This window comes from Medicago sativa, chromosome 3, assembly GCF_051527215.1.
Source record: "Medicago sativa cultivar Bolivia chromosome 3, Bolivia_mono, whole genome shotgun sequence".
NCBI classification, from domain to species: Eukaryota; Viridiplantae; Streptophyta; class Magnoliopsida; order Fabales; family Fabaceae; genus Medicago; species Medicago sativa.
In genome coordinates, this window is record NC_140751.1 from 23,742,794 (window position 1) to 23,759,064 (window position 16,271).

Genomic DNA, 16,271 nt, shown 5'->3' on the forward strand with positions numbered 1-16,271 from the left:
CAAGTGCACGGTTTACCGTTGTAGTAATAAAAAGATATCGTTCTGACAGGGAGTTATGAATTCAATTAACTTTAAATAATGATTCGATGAGAGTTTGAGATTATAAAGTTGGGATTTTTAATTAAAAGAAAAATAATAAAAATAAAAGAGTCTTGAGATTATTGGTTCATCATAATAACAAGTCCTTCACAAACCAAAACCTTAAGTTATAACTTTATGTTAGACCTAATTTCTAAAGACCTGTTTCCCTTTAGCCCCTCACCTTTCCGACCAAGTCCAGTGAGAGTTTACCTCTAGCAACCAAGCCTATTTAGCTGACTTGATTACTAGAAGAAGCTTATAAGGATTGAAACTACCCATGTCTCAAGAATTGCAAAGACTATTTAGCTGCCTTTGCAATTCTTGTCTAAATTCACTTGTTCCAATATCAAAGCTCCGTGTTCGCATTATGAATTGATATTTGGGATGATGGATTAACAATTATCAAACCCTCCACTTTCGTTTCCACAGTTTGATAATTGTTAATTCATGTTAAAACGGTGAATTTAGATTAGAAATTAAGGTTACATGAAATTAGGGTTAAAACTTGGCTCAATTAGGATTATGTCATTAGACTTATCCAACAATCCCAAGACAAGAGAAGTCTACTCATTCATGTTCATCGTAGACATAGAGAAGAAGAAAGGAAGCATAAAATAAATAACAAGAAAGTAAAGAAATAAAAGGAGAACTTTATTGAGAAAGACAATTGTCACGTATTGAATTCCAAGAAATAAAGATGAATATTTGTGATGGGAAGCTACTCTATTTATAGTTTACATTCGACTTAAAATCTAAGCAACTACATGAGCTTTTTGGTAAAACTAAATCAGAGTAGCTTAAGTCCTAAGCAAAAGGGCATTCTAGGGGGTGGCACGGCCGTGCCACACATTGGCACGAGCCGTGCCAAGCTTTTGACTTGGGGGAGGTATATTTTTGTCTCCGAATCTTCGTATTTTTGCTCCGAATCAACTCTAGTCTCCTTTCTTTTGCTCCAAGATTCAATCCATCAAATATTCGTTCATGAAATATAATAATATGCAATTGAAGTAAAATAGTTCAAAAAGGAAATAATATTAAAATAAAATAGACTTAAATCTAAATAAAACGATACTAAATATTATACTAAAACTATCTAATTATTGACTCATCATCAGTGTCTGTGTCGTGTCTTATGTCCGTTTTCGTATATGGCTTGATACAAAAATTTAGTAAACCTAAAAATGAAGGGAGGGCACGTGATGAATCACGTGACATGACAAAGCAAGCAAAGTCACGTGTTTAAGACAAACAACCCTCCCAAAACGGCATAGATTTTGGTAGGCTAAGAACACACAATACAATCAAGCTGAAACCAACCTAACCTCTGTGTTGTGTCTCATTCAAATTTCCAATTTCCAATCTTTCTTTCTTTCCTCGTAATAATATTTTTCTTTTCTATTCTTAATTCCTATCTTCACCACCACCATTTCTTTTTCTTTTGCTTTTTCTCTCTCAATCAAAAAAAACCTCACGTTTTTTGGCTACCTCAATTTTATTTTTATTATAGCCCTTTTTGTTTTCTCAATCAAGAAGCACTTTGAGGAGGTTTAGGGTTTTCAACTTTGATCCTAACGCCTCTTGGTTAATATTATTATTAATTTTCCAATAATTTCGCCATGTCAAAGAGGTAAGATAGATTATCTTGAATTTTCTTTGATTTGTGTTATTTTATGCAGTTTCTTGATTATTTTTTATATGGGGTGTTTTTGATTGTTGTTATTAATTCAATATATTTGTATTGTTGATATGTTATGATGATTTTTTTTTCTTCAATCATGTGGTGTTTTTTTTTTTTTTCTTTTGATTATAACTCAGAAATTAGGAATTGAATGATGCAAAGTAGATTTTTTTTTTGGATTATTGGATAAGTTTTTGAAGTTGGAATTCTATTAGGTTGAAATCATAAGTTGAAAGTTGAATTTTTTTCAATATTTAAATTGTTGTTATTTCTTCAATATATTTGTATTATTGATATGTTATGATGAATTTGATATTTCTCCTATCTGGGTTTTCTTTTCTTTTTGATTAGAGCTCAGAAATTAGGAATTGAAAGTTGAAAATTGGAGGTTTTTTTTTTTTTTTTTTTTTTTGCAAGTTTGGTAAATAGTTATTTGGATTATGATATAGCTTATTGAAGTAGGAACACAATCAGGGTGTTAAATCTTGGAAATATCTCTCCCCGGGGGTAAGGCTATGCATATGTTTATTTGAGCGGTGAAAAACTTGCGGTGATGGTTGAACGTGCGTTGAAATCGATGCCACTCTTTATAGCTTTTGAATTTTCACGGTTAAATGCTGCTTGAATGCACGTTGGCAGTGAATCACCGCTTTCCCAAACACTCGCTATGTATGTCTATCCTCCCCAGATTCCACCTGGTGGGAGCCCGGTTCCCCTTTTTATTCTAGAGACTTTTTAATGTGGATAGTTCTATGTAACCATGAATTCATTTTAATCATGCTTTGTGTTTTCGTTTGCGGAAACATGTTTAGAAGGTTTTTAATGGTGAGTTTGATTTTTGATAATCAAAACAACTGTTGTGCCTTGTGCGGGTCTTTTTCATTCGCTGTAAATTTGCTTTGTGTGGAGACTGTTCTTATTTATGTAATTTATTGTCTTTTGAATCTTTCAGGGTTCTTTGTAAGTTCTTTGCTCATGGAGCGTGTCTGAAAGGGGAGCATTGTGAATTTTCTCATGACTGGAAAGCCCCTCCGAATAATGTTTGTGATACAACCTCTTCTATGTTGGACATTTCACCGATTTATGGTTATTGAGTTTTACATTTTTCTGATTTTTTTTTTTGTGCTTGTGTTGTTTTGTTGTGGCAGATATGCACATTTTATCAGAAAGGAGTTTGTGCTTATGGTAGTCGCTGCAGGTATGATCATGTCAAAGCTTCTCGAGCACAGTCCTCTACTCCATCTTCTTCAATAACCGAACACCAGCCCCTTGTTTCAGAATCGGCTGTACTTGGTAATACCCGAGTTACATCGAATGGTGTTGCTACAGCTGCAGAATTTTCTCTTTTCAGCACTCCCTTTGTTCTTCCCAGTGAACAAGCCTGGAATCAAGAATCTGCGCAACTTGACTTCCTAAGGGAAGATGATGTTGTTCAATCGGTAATTACTTCACCTTCTGAGCTTCCGATTTGTTCATTTGCTGCTGCTGGAAACTGTCCACGAGGGGAACAATGTCCTCATGTACACGGAGATTTATGCCCCTCATGTGGAAGACAATGCTTGCATCCTTTCCGGCCTGAAGAAAGAGAAGAACATATGATGAGTTGCAAAAATAAGCAAAAGCATCTCGAGGCATTGAAAAGAAGTCAAGAAATTGAATGCAGTGTTTGCCTTGAGCGTGTTCTTTCAAAGCCTACGGCAGCTGAGCGTAAGTTTGGTCTGCTATCTGAATGCGATCATCCGTTCTGCGTATCGTGTATTAGAAATTGGCGTAGTAGTAACCCAACATTAGGGATGGATGTTAATAGCACATTGCGGGCTTGTCCTATCTGTCGCAAGCTATCTTACTTTGTCGTTCCAAGTGTTATTTGGTATGCTACAAGTGAAGAAAAAATGGAAATCATTGATACCTACAAGGCAAAGCTCAAGTAATTTCTTGATCACCCACAACATCTATTTATGTCTTCTTTTGCGTTTTCAATCCAATTGATCCATGATCTAATAAAAACGAAACCTTAGATAGTTGTATGTCTCTGTCACCATACTATGCTGAATAAGTTGTTATAAGGGGTGATATGAATCATATGATAGCATTGATATGCATGTGTAGGGGCTGCAGATGGCGAAACATGCAGATAGCATCTATTTCCTAATATAAGCAACATAATAGTTCAGAGTGACGCCCTATTTGGATAAACAACTTAATTAAGCACTTATTGCATAAATGCTTGTCATATAAGTAGTTATGTATAAGTTATTTTGATAACAAAAAATGTAGTAAAGTCAAACTATTTTTGTAGAAGCTCTAGAGTGTTTTCATAAGTTATCTTGGAGAGCTTATGAAAATAAACTAAAAACAACTTTTGGACATGTCATAAGCTATTTCCTTAAGCTCTCCCAAACAGTCTCACACATGCTTATGCCAGTATATAAACTCAGATATAAGCCTGTCCAAACTAGCCCTAATGTGTCTAGCTTTTTGCTGAAATGTTTATTTTGGTATTTGTTCAATACCATTTGTAGGTCAATTGATTGCAAGCATTTTGACTTTGGCGAAGGAAACTGCCCTTTCGGTACCAGCTGCTTCTACAAGGTAAATATGTGAATATTAATTCAATTTGTAGCTCCCTCCCTCCCTGTTTGACCCATTTTACTTTTCTTTCCAAAACTTTACTTATCGTATAGCTTAGCTGCACCCAATTGATGCTTTATGACATTAGTAAATCCTTTTTCACATAGAGACCAAAGTACTAAATTCAGTTTGCCGTGAACAAATTTCAATTGTTTTCATTACTTATACAGTCCTGAAGCTAATGACTGCAACTTATTTCTGGTATTCAACAATGTTGTTTATTAGCAGCTATAGCGTAGCAGAATTTTAATTAACTGCTATTGTTCTGCGATACGAAATTAATGCAAATTGTTGTCAAATAGAGGCAATAGCCTATAGCAGCGGTATAGCACTATAGTGTAAGGGAATTTAAACAAATCATTATTTTCTACTATCCGCGATTGATAATACTAGTACCCAAGTATATTTAAAATTTGCAAGCATACAATTTCTATTCCCCTACCTAACGTTTAATTATGATGTTTAGATAACTGTGAAGCTTTAAACTGTGTTTAAAATTTTTCCTTAAAGAACAACTAGAGCCTAATTAGTTTATGTTATACTTGATTGCAGCATGCATATCGTGATGGCCGTCTTGAGGAGGTAGCTTTGCGTCATCTTGGGGCTGCAGATGGCGACACCATAATTGCCAAAGACATCAGGTTTCTCTCTACCTTATCCTGGTTCTCATCTTTATCCTTTTTCCAATTTCGCTAACTTAATACATGATGCCATCAGGTTGTCGGATTTCCTTGCTAACATGCATTTAAGTTGAAGGTCGGTGTTCACATTTTGTGATGTAAGTTTCAAACTTGGGTCTTGTTTGCATTAATTTCATGATTTCTTTTGTATATGGAATTATATATAATAATGATTATTTTGTATCCAATGCTTCAACATGGTGCCTGGGTCTCGTTAGAAATGATGTATGTCTTAAATATTTATATAATTTAATTATTTCTCCACTTTTCAAGTGGCATAGATAAATTGCACCTTGGGAAATAGCTTAGTTGTAGGATTATTATTTATAAAAAGTTCATAAATTCTTTTTTATAATTATATTTATATTTCATATTTATTTTTAATAAACAAATAAGCTTGACCATACCGCTCAAGGAAAAAAAAAAAAAAAGCTTGACCATAAGAATTTAAGTTGCTTAATTTGGTTCATGACAAATGCAACAAGCAACTCAAACAAAACGTAATGTTAGAGATGAAATTAACCCTATTTCATTCAATTACATTGATGAGTGCAACAAATGGCTAGTGGGAGAGAATGGTGATGATAATCATGCTAAAATGAGTCGATTTTTATGATGAGGACACACTAAATTGGGTAAAAGAGCCTAAAACAATATACTAGGGAAATAAAGGAGCCATAAAGTAGTGTTACAACTCTAAAAACTTCTAAGTGAAGTCAAGATTATACAACTTCACCCTAAAAAGGGAAATGATAGGTGGTTGATGATGAGGAATTTGAGGAGAATGGTGAAAAATCCATAGAAGTGTTGGTTAATGTTGAGTTGTCCAAAGCAGAAGTAGATGGAAATACATCACTTGATAACGGCAATGAAGTTGATTATTTTTCGGTTGAAGAAGATGGTTAGAGACATTAACTTTGCCTTGAACTTGATGAAAATGACGTCAGTACTTAGTAGTTTATGACATTTTGATTATCAGACTAATAATTTTCCTATCAATTTAAGTTTAACTTTCTTGATTTTTTGGTTTTTTATTTAGTTCTTGAATATTCTTTTACTGTATTTATGTGCTATATTGGAGGACTTGTGGCTCGCCGCCATCTATCATTGAGAACACTTGTTCGTAGCAAGAATAAGGAATAACTAAAAGTTAACAACTTACAACTGCTGAACCAAAAAAATATTAGTTGAGTGTAGCTGTGTTGGAAGCTTGTTTTGACTTCAGTTTGTGTTTTTAACTTCTATTGTTGAAGCCTCACCATCTGTTCTCTTATAGATAATCTTAGTGTCTTGGCCGAAATTGTGATACCCCAACTTGATATAACCCTGTTAGTGGTGACCTTGTTACAACCCGTTATCTGATCATATGATCTCCTACATCAAGTTCTTATGGTTAGACATTATGGAATAAATGGGTTACATTATGCCTTAGAATCTGGGTCTGGCCTAACTCAATCTTACAAAACCGCTTTTGTAAGGCGAGGGCTTCCCTAACTTTATATGCACTACACTGGTCACATCTCTAGGCAATGTGAAGGTGTTGGAGGTTGCAATGAACGCAACCAAATGCCGTAATTAGACGGATAGGGGAGGACCGCAACAAAGGCGGAATTTCCAACATTATGGGGGTTCGCTAGTATGATATCGGACATTCGGACTAGGTAGAAGGAAGCACATCATTTCTTTGGGGTCATTTTCAGCAATCTTTTATGGCCTTTATGAGATGAAGAATGTTGGACATAAAAAACTTTATGCACTCTTAAATGATCAAAGAAAGAGACCATGGTCTAATCAGTGTTGTGAAATTACAGATTGCGGAAAATTGCAAATTGTTCAAATTCCACTGCGCTGTAAAGCTATAGCGCCACTATAGCCATTATTGGACAACACTTCGTTCTAAATAGCGTGTTGTGGAATAATAGGTAGCAATTTGTTCAAATTCCGCTTATCTATAGCGCCTTAGCGCCGCCATATCTGCTATTTGGCAAATGACAACACTAGGTTTAACATTGGGGATATTTCTTTCTGTAGATTTTATTCCTAATTATTTCACTTCCAAACTTAGATTGCTGCTATCCAACAAAATAAATACTTTTTTAAAATTGTCTATATAAAAAAAACACATTCGATGCGCTCTCTTCTTCCTCCAAATAGTCTTTTATTTTTTGACAATTTTTTGATTCCCAAATGGTTGCTTCTTCACTTTTATTCACAGCTAACTGTTTGAATCAATTATCTTTAAGCCATAGTTGTCTTTTTTTAATTTGTTTTTCTCTCTCAACCATAGTTGTCTTAATAGCTTCCTGTGTTGTCTCTGCAGAATACTTGCATAAAAAATGGAATGCTTCTATATGAAAAGTTATATTTATTTTGCAAGTGAAGCTCCTCTTCAAATTTTATGGTAAGTGTTTTTTTTACCAAACAAGATGCACCAGCACCGAAGCTTTTTTGTTGGAATATTAGTTTTGTTGGCCTTGATGTCAATTCACAAGAAGAATGAATTCTTTTTTCCACTCATTTTACACAATGTTCTCACAAAAAGCATTAATTCTTGAAAACTAGTCGATTATGTTTCAGAAAGTTAGGCCGCGTCTTATCAATACCCCCTCACCTAGCTTTATATGAGAGTACGTGACATGCTTTATTCATGTCATGGTTTGAAGATGTAGAATGCTTTTTCTTTTTTAAGATGTAGAATACTTTAAGACGATATTTTAGCAAAATATCCAATTACATTTTGAGAAATCATCATTAAATGTACGACAATATCTAAATACCGCCTAAGATCCAAGGTTTAAGATTGTTTGTACTTTGTAATGGAAAGATTTGGGTAAAAGGTAGAAAGTACATCCATGGGGTTGCTGTATGAACAGCTTCCTCTCTGGAGTTCTTAGAACATTTTTCTCATACTACAACTAACCTTAGGTTTGATTTAGAAGGTGCCTATTTTTCTCTTCACAATCCCATTGTGATGTGGTGTTGTGACATAAGAAGATCTGAGAATTATGCCCTAGTTTTTTCACTGAAGGAAGTAAGAACTTGATGAAATAGTCCTTGGCATTGCCAGACATTAATATTTTGATATTCACAATTTCTAATCGAACTTATCACCATAGAGAAGAAATTTGGGAAAACTGTTTACTTCAGTTTTATGTGAGTAAGAAAACTGTTTGCAAGGGAAATTGTCTATCATGGGTTTGGTCGGGATTTGATGGAGAAACTCGCTGGTGGTGGCTTTCATCAATTGTGCCCGATTACAGTTATTCATTTATTGTAGATACTTAAACAAACTAATACATACATTCCTCAAATAGCACAAATACTACGAAACCATGCGCGCCCTTGTGCGGATGAAAGAGCCCTTAAGGTTTGCCTTAACACTGAACTTGGAGCCATGTGTTTGACAGCTTTTATGGTCACACCATTGTGTACAGATTATTCTCTGCCTTTGTGCAATGCCCTTTCCATTTACTGTTTTGGCTCTTCTGTGTCTTTCTCTCCCAATGATAGCATATCTTTAAGGGAGATATGGTCAGGTCATTCTTGTGGCCCTTATTCACTTGTCGTCCTAAACAAGAAGGAATCTAGAGTTTGTCATTATACACATAGCAAAAGGTGCTGAGTCAGCATTACCTGTTATGAATTACTCCCTCAGTCCGAAAATAATTGACCTATCTGGTCATTTCACACATATTAAGAAAAGTGTATATATAAATGAGATAATAGTATTTTTACTATAGTACCCTTAATATGTATTGGTGTATTTATGAGTATAATAAATGCATAGTAGAATATGCTGGATTGGGATTGATGCAAGCAATATTAATTAGAGGACACAATTGAAAAAAGTAATTAAGAAAATTGAAAAGGTCAAGACGGCATACATTTATCCTCCCTAGCGATTAAGATGCTCTAAATTATCATAAAGTACAATCATGATATTATGTGATATATCTTCTAAATGTCTAATAGTTTCTAACAATGATTTCTTTCTTGTTTTGTTTAATCAGTTTCAAAGGTACCAGAGAAAAAGCTGCACTGTGCATTCCATCATGTAATAAAAGTGCAAATTGTAAAATGGTAGATGGACATATATATGCTTTTGTACAATGGAATAAATTCCAATAAGCTCCAATTTTTGAAGCATACAAAATGAATGGATTGATGATTGGTATAATAAACTACAGTGTACACCATTTTGGTCATATGGGGAGAGGGGCTTTGAAAACATTTACTTTTATGTATTGTGGATTTCAAAAATATGTGTAAAAGTTAATTAGGTCAATGAGGTTTTTGTGTTACTTAAGATTAAGATATAGTTGTTTATTTTGTAAACTTAATTTTTATGCTTGGTGACATTGCACCAAGAATCTTGGGAACATGATCAACAATGTATGAATTTTGTTATTATTTACAGGAATTTGTCAGGAGACTTTTGGGGTTTATATAGTTGTTTATATGAATTTAAAATATGGGATTTAAGCATCTTAATGAAATGGATACTTTCAGGAAGATGTTTGGCAGGGTTCATCCATATCATCCTGCTTTGTTCTGATTTATCTATTTTTGTAAGAACACTGAGTAGGGTTCTTTTCTTATGCGTACTGAATAAAAACGTTGAGCCAAATCTTGTTCATAGAAAACCGTCTTTATATAGATCTGGAAAATCATGTGTTATACTTCAAATCAATGCTATTTTCGATAGGAGCAGTTGAAAATTGAATCCAAATCCTAGAATTATGCTCTTTACCCAACCAAAAATGCTCATTCCCAACTAAAAAGACTATAATACCCCTGCATGAGTCAAAGATGCGTGAGTTAACGTTTTTTTGGACGGTGGTCAAGGTTTTTTTAATGAATTTTACACATTTTTTACAAGGTTTTACACACTTTTGACTGCATTAAGTGTAGTTACAACCTATGTTTTACAATCGCCCTATAAATACCCTTCCATCCCTCACCATTTTTTCACACTGTTTCTCGCATTCTCTCCTCCTCTTCCTTCTACAACAACAATGTTTTTCCATCCTTGACCTTTCATAGAAAGAGGCCTCTTTGAAAATTTCAGGGGTTGTATGAACGGTAAATGGACTGCAAAGAAGGTTGACATCGATTTTTTTTTTCTTTTCACATATGACAAGAAACATACCTTACCCATGAGAGTTCTTTTTAGGTTGATTTCTTTTTACTCTAAGGAGGTTGGACCAACCTTCTTGGGGTAAAAAGAAGCAGATTTAGTTTTACCCCAACACGGTTAATTTCCTTTTACCCCAAGAAGGTTGGTTTTCTTGTGGTTTTACCCCATTGTAAATGTATCAATTATATTAATAAAATTAGATTTTATGTCTATTATTTTTGTTCCTTTATTTTTGTTTATATTTGCATTTATTTTATGATTGCGTATTGAATAAATAAATTCGAATAAAGTTAAGTCGAATAAAATTTGCGTATTAAATAAATAAATTCGAAAGAATAAAGTCGAATAAAAGTTGCGTATCAAATAAAGACTAACTAAACCCAGCGTGAATTCCCATAAAAATATTACACAAAATCAATTAAAAAATACACAATTTTATTTAGTTTTAATTTCATCTACATTACATTACATTCTCCCTAAATATATATGGTATCATCATGATGTTGGATTTAAATTAAATTCTTGAAATTTGCTCAAAATGTTTGTATTGAAGTGTCTTATACTTAGCGTAGTGATGTGCAACGCCCATTGAAATGTCAAAAGAATGAAGAGAACACAACACATGTATTCTACAAAATCAACTCTATAGGTTATCACATTGAATTCCCTCATATAAGATGAGTCATCACAGAAAGGAATGCATTTCAAGAGGTTGCTTTGAACTGAATCTTACTACCCTGCCAATTGACAAGTTTCAATTGACAGAGGAGCATGATCCAGTTCAAAGAAACCCCTTATACGTGCATTCCTGTCATCACAGAAAAGAATGCATTCCAAAAGGTTGTTTTGAGTTTAATCTTACTGCCCTGCCAACTAACAAGTTTCAATTGACCGAGGAGCACGATCAAACTCAAAGAAACCTCTTAGAGGTGCATTCCCTACCGTGACACTCATCTTATATGAAGGAATTCGATGTGAAAACCTATATAGCTGTTTCTGCAGAATACATGTTGTGTTCTCTTAATCTTTTGACTTTTCAAAGGGGCTTGCAAATCACTACATTCAGTATAAGACACTTCAATACCAACATCTTCAGCAAACTAACAAGAATTAAATTTAAATTATAACAAAATAAATAATGATGTTACCTAAACATAATTTTTTGACAGAATCAAATTGTTGATAATATCTTCAGGCAATCTCAGCAACGTAGCTTCAAACTCAATTACCGGGAACATGTGTTCTCGATAATGTCTGGAGAACATGGTTCTCACGCAGTCATCGTCCGACAACATTATCTTTTGGCCCTGCAAATAACCGGGACGTGCATACTGAAGGTCCTCGACCCTCCTTGCGTCTCCGGGGTTGAGTTCTTGATTGATTTCGTTCAGTTGATCCTTGAGATCCTTTAGCGTGATATCGATGCAGACCTTGAACGAATGACGGTTTCCACCGTTGAAACGTACTTGAGCTTTGAGCAAATGACCGTTCATTGTTTCAAATCTACACCATAAAAAAGTAAACAATCAATGAAAAACTCATTCAAACATTTTATCAAACACTTGGAGTGCAAATTATATATAAACCCTAAAACTCATAACTACAACATAAACATGCAAACATCTAAACAATTAAGCAATATAAATAATTTACATGTAACATTGTATCATTTATTGCAAAAAAAAAAGGAAAATTTAAACAAACCCTAAAACTAAAGAAATTCTAATTTAAGAGGAAAAATCTAACAATATAAACATAAAAAGGTTAATGATGTTTGATTATGAAAATTTGTTATTGGAGTATTGTTTGATTTGAAATTGAATGAATTTTGGATTTAAGTGATTTGAGTGAGATTTTGAAGATTTTAGATGGGAAATGAGGTTCTGCCATCCTTTAAAACAGCATGTAGCGTGAGTTAACTTACGCAGCGTGACTTAACTCACGCAACGTGAGTTAAGTCACGCAGAATTAACACTAGCATCAATTAACTCACGCAGGGGTAATTTTAGAATTTTAATTAGGAATGAGCAAAACGTGTTGGGAGAAGAGCAGAATTCCAAATCTTATCCATTAATGCAGACACTTATAGTACATGTAGACTAGTCATAGGGATTTATGTTTGTATACAAAGGAGAAAATTGCTCTTTTTCCAAACAAAATTGCTCATTCCTACATAAACCAGCTAAAATAACCCTTACGTGACTTAAGTTACGTTTGGTATCATCAACGTACGCTGCACGAGTTAACTCACGTCAAAGCCCAACATAGCCTTTGTATGCAACTTACATCCATATGGCTGGACACGTAGGATGGGACCAATTAGTATTTATTACTACCTCCGTCCCGGTATAATTGACCTACTTTGGTTTTTCACACAGATTAAGAAAAGTGTATAAATAAAGGGGAAAGTGAAATATATTGTATTGGGAATGATAAAAGTAGTATTATTTAGTGTTATATTGTATTGGGAATGATGAAAGTTGTATTGAAAATTGAAATGAGTCAGTTATTTTGGGACACTTTTTTTTTAGAAAATGGGTCAGTTATTCCGGGACGGAGGGAGTATAAGAATGGGAATCTTTACATCGACATAGCAGGTCAAATATTTATTTTAAGGATGGGACCAATTAGTCATCATAAATATTATTAGTGCATGAAACTTATTTAGTATTTATGTCTTGGCTCAATTATCAGTGCATGAAAATTGATTTTTAATACTTTATAGTGTGCTCAATTATTAGTTGTATTTTATTAATTTACTCTTGGTCTTAGTGCAAGATGCAGGACTTTTTATCTCATAGAACAATTATTAGTTTGGGTTTCATGATTCATTTATCATATCTTAGTTGAAAAATCAATTTTCAAGCTCAACGGTAGCTAACTATATTGTTAGATATTTTTATTTTTTTAAGTTGTATATGGAACAATAACTATTGTTGAAACGATCAAACGGTAGTTAACTATCGTTGAGGTAAAAACATATTTTTCATGTATTTTTAAAAAGGTCATATGTGTGAAAAAACAATTTTCTTAAATTGTTACGCACTTACACTAAAACTGAGCATATTTTATACTCCATCCGTTTCAAAATGAGTCTCGCTTTAACCAAAAAAATTTGTTTCGAAATGATGGTCGCTTTCAGTTTTCAATGCAATAATAACTTTTTCTTTTCAATTGTACCCTCCAATTAATACTCTGCACACTACTTTCAAAGTATTACTTTTAAAACTAATCAATAGTTAATAAGGATAATTTGGTAAAATAACCATTCTCTTTCTCTTAATCATTGCATTTCTTAATATGTGTGTAAACACCTAAAACGACACTCATTTTGAAACGGATGGAGTACCGTGTTAAAATTGTGCTATCACTGTTGTTTAAAGCATGTGTTTTCGGCCAACAACTTTTAATCATATGCATTTCTTATTGGGAACTTCCCAAGTAATATCAATCAAAGTTTGACAATAATTGAGGGTGAGTGATGGTGACATGATCAACCATACAAGGGTGGAATCCGTATCCAAATAATGGGGTGGCACTTTGGTGACATAATGTCACCGTGACATTAAATCTGGGCCACACAACACACACCTTTGTGTGGCCCAGATTTAATGTCACTCATACAACACATCTGGGCCACACAACACAACCTTTTGTGTGGCCCAGATTTAATGTCACGGTGACATTATGTCACCAAAGTATTATCCCAAATAATGTATAGGAACTAAAAAACTAATTTAAATTAATAAGTAAAAGAAATTAAATCTACATAATAGATTTGTCGGTAGTAGAAATACATACAAACTAGTATCATTTTGATGATTAGAAATTTAACCTGCTTTTTTTTATAAAAAAGTTTAACTCACTATTACATTGGTCTCCTAATATATCAATATTATAAACTCATCTATGTATATCTCTTTTATTAGGCATTTTAGTTATATAGCCTATTTAGTTATGTGTTTTTTGGTTGATCAATTTATATCATAAAATTATTAAAAGTAGGGTTAATTATGTTTTTGGTCCCTACAAAATTGCGACCTTGTAAGTTTAGTCCTTACTTAATTTTAATAGCATTTTTAATCCCTACAAAAAATTTCGGCACTCAATATTAGTCCTTACTCAATCCAAATTTGTTTAATTTATGCTTAAACTCTTAAGTTTTTCAACAATTTTTTACATGCATGTTAAGAACGTTATTAAAAGGTCCTCCGAAAAAAATATCGCAAAAATTTGATTTCTACGTCCATATTTTTGTCACTTATATCTTAAACTTTTGTCGTTTTAAAAAATTCATATTTAATTTATTTCATGTTAAAAAATTATAGATTTTAGTAAATGAACCTTTCATAGTGTTCTAAACTTGTATAAAAAGAATCGTTAAAAAATTTAAGAGTTTAAGGATAATTAAACAAAATTTATTTTAGCAGGGACTAAAATTATAAGTAATTTTTTTTTTGTAGGGATTAAAAATGCTATTAAAATTAAGTAAGGACTAAACATAGAAGGTCGCAATTTTGTAGGGACCAAAAACATAATTAACCCTTAAAAGTATAAGCATTAGAAATATGTTTGCAATTTGAATACATTGATAGTCACCAGATGTATCAATATTGTAAACACATCTATGCATGTCTCTTTTATTAGTCATTTTGGTCATCAAATCTGTTTTTAAATAGTCTATCTAATCATGTGTTATTTCGCTGATAAAAAAATATTTAAGGTATAAGCATTAGAAATATGTTTGCAATTTGAATACATTCATAGTCTCATAATGTATCAATATTGTAAACTCATCTATGCATGTATCTTTTATTAGTCATTTTAGTTATATAGTCTATTTAGTCACGTGTGTTTTTGCTGATCAATTTACGTAGTAAAATTATTAAAGGTATAAGCATTAGAAATATGTTTGCAATTTGAATACATTCATAGTCACCGAATGTATCAATATTGTAAACTCATCAATGTATGTCTCTTTTATTAGTCATTTTAGTCATCAAATCTGTTTCTATATAGTCTATTTTGTCCGTGTTTTTTCGTTCATCAATTTATATCATTAAATTATTAAAAACATAAGCATTAGAAATATATTTGCTTGCTCAAAAAAAAGAAATATATTTGCAATTTGAATACATTTAAAGACCGATTATTGGGGCCTACACCTCTTACATCCCTAACTTGATTCAAACTAATGAAGGTGAATCTCTTAGAGAAACATATAGAAAAAGAGTGTTATTTTTCCCACCCTATGCCTTTCCTCGCGCGCCCTATTTTTTTCCAATTTTACCCCTTGTCTGGATTTTGTTTTCCGGATTTCATTGTTAGAAATTTGCAGATATATCCAGATTATATTACCCGGAATAGTGTTTTACCAGAACTTTTGCAATTGTAAGGTCTACAATTCGTAAAAAAAAATGCAAATAAACTAAAAAACATAAATAAAAAGACTCAAACATAAAAACAATTCATTTTATTAATATATGAACAATACATTGCAATAATTTTCAAGCTTTCAAGCTTTTTAAGCTTATTACATAATATCCTAAATCTATTTCTAATCCTATCCTATTACATAAGCTATACCAGTGGCTCCAGCTCTAACTCCAGCCACTGATGAAGAGGAAAGAGGGTGGGAGGAAATAAGATGGCGGGGAAGAAGAAAATCTGTTGGTGGGGAGACAGAGGGGGCACATGGGCCTCTAGGGAACAAGAGACCATGATGGTCAACATGACACCCAGACAAACCCACCTCAGATTCAGACTAACCCCTACCCTATTGACCGATCATATGACCCCTGATGGATTTCCAAAGAGGCCTCTTTCTATGAAAGGTCAACGATGGAAACACATCGTTGTAGAAGAGGAGAAGAGAAGAAAGAAGAAGGTGTGAAATTTTTTGAGAAAATGAACCATATTTATAGGGGAGGGGGGGTTAAAAACGTGTGGGAGGCCATCAATGTCGGTCAAAAAACGTGTTTTTACACTTGACCACCGCCCAAAACGTTTGAAAAACGTTTTCTTTGTGGTGCAGACCATCGGCCAAAACTTCTGATGAAGTCCG

At 33.3% G+C, this 16,271-nt stretch overlaps 2 protein-coding genes across 4 annotated transcripts; one reads left to right on the forward strand and one right to left on the reverse strand.

Annotated features, from left to right (window-relative positions):
- The first annotated feature begins 1,348 nt into the window (after positions 1-1,348).
- LOC146936514 (zinc finger (CCCH-type/C3HC4-type RING finger) family protein) lies at positions 1,349-9,515 on the forward strand. Of its 3 annotated transcripts, none has more exons than XR_015030631.1 (8): positions 1,349-1,708; positions 2,712-2,799; positions 2,908-3,686; positions 4,282-4,351; positions 4,943-5,031; positions 5,108-5,168; positions 7,391-7,471; positions 9,081-9,515. XR_015030631.1 is itself a non-coding variant. In XM_085751302.1 (8 exons), the coding sequence occupies exons 1-8, from the start codon at positions 1,698-1,700 to the stop codon at positions 6,211-6,213; spliced, it is 1,260 nt and encodes a 419-aa protein (XP_085607428.1). In that variant the 5' UTR covers positions 1,349-1,697; the 3' UTR covers positions 6,214-6,228. The 3 variants fall into 3 exon arrangements, 2 of the variants coding, with proteins under 2 accessions (XP_085607428.1, XP_085607427.1); XM_085751302.1 differs by lacking the exons at positions 7,391-7,471; positions 9,081-9,515 and adding exons at positions 5,827-5,971; positions 6,152-6,228 and having other exon boundaries at positions 5,108-5,123; XM_085751301.1 differs by lacking the exon at positions 7,391-7,471.
- A 1,840-nt stretch (positions 9,516-11,355) lies between these two features.
- LOC146936515 (uncharacterized) lies at positions 11,356-11,700 on the reverse strand. Its single transcript, XM_085749229.1, has one exon. It carries the CDS (start codon positions 11,698-11,700, stop codon positions 11,356-11,358), a length of 345 nt encoding a protein of 114 aa, XP_085605355.1.
- Between the last annotated feature and the right edge of the window lie 4,571 nt (positions 11,701-16,271).

Bases quoted from the DNA above. Each gene is read 5' to 3' on its own strand.
- LOC146936515 (XM_085749229.1), bottom strand. From the start codon at position 11,700: ATGAACGGTCATTTGCTCAAAGCTCAAGTACGTTTCAACGGTGGAAAC.
- LOC146936514 (XM_085751302.1), top strand. The intron at 3,687-4,281 runs GTAATTTCTTGA...TACCATTTGTAG, and splicing joins ACCTACAAGGCAAAGCTCAA to GTCAATTGATTGCAAGCATT. The intron at 5,972-6,151 runs GTTAGAGACATT...GCTATATTGGAG, and splicing joins TTTTTCGGTTGAAGAAGATG to GACTTGTGGCTCGCCGCCAT.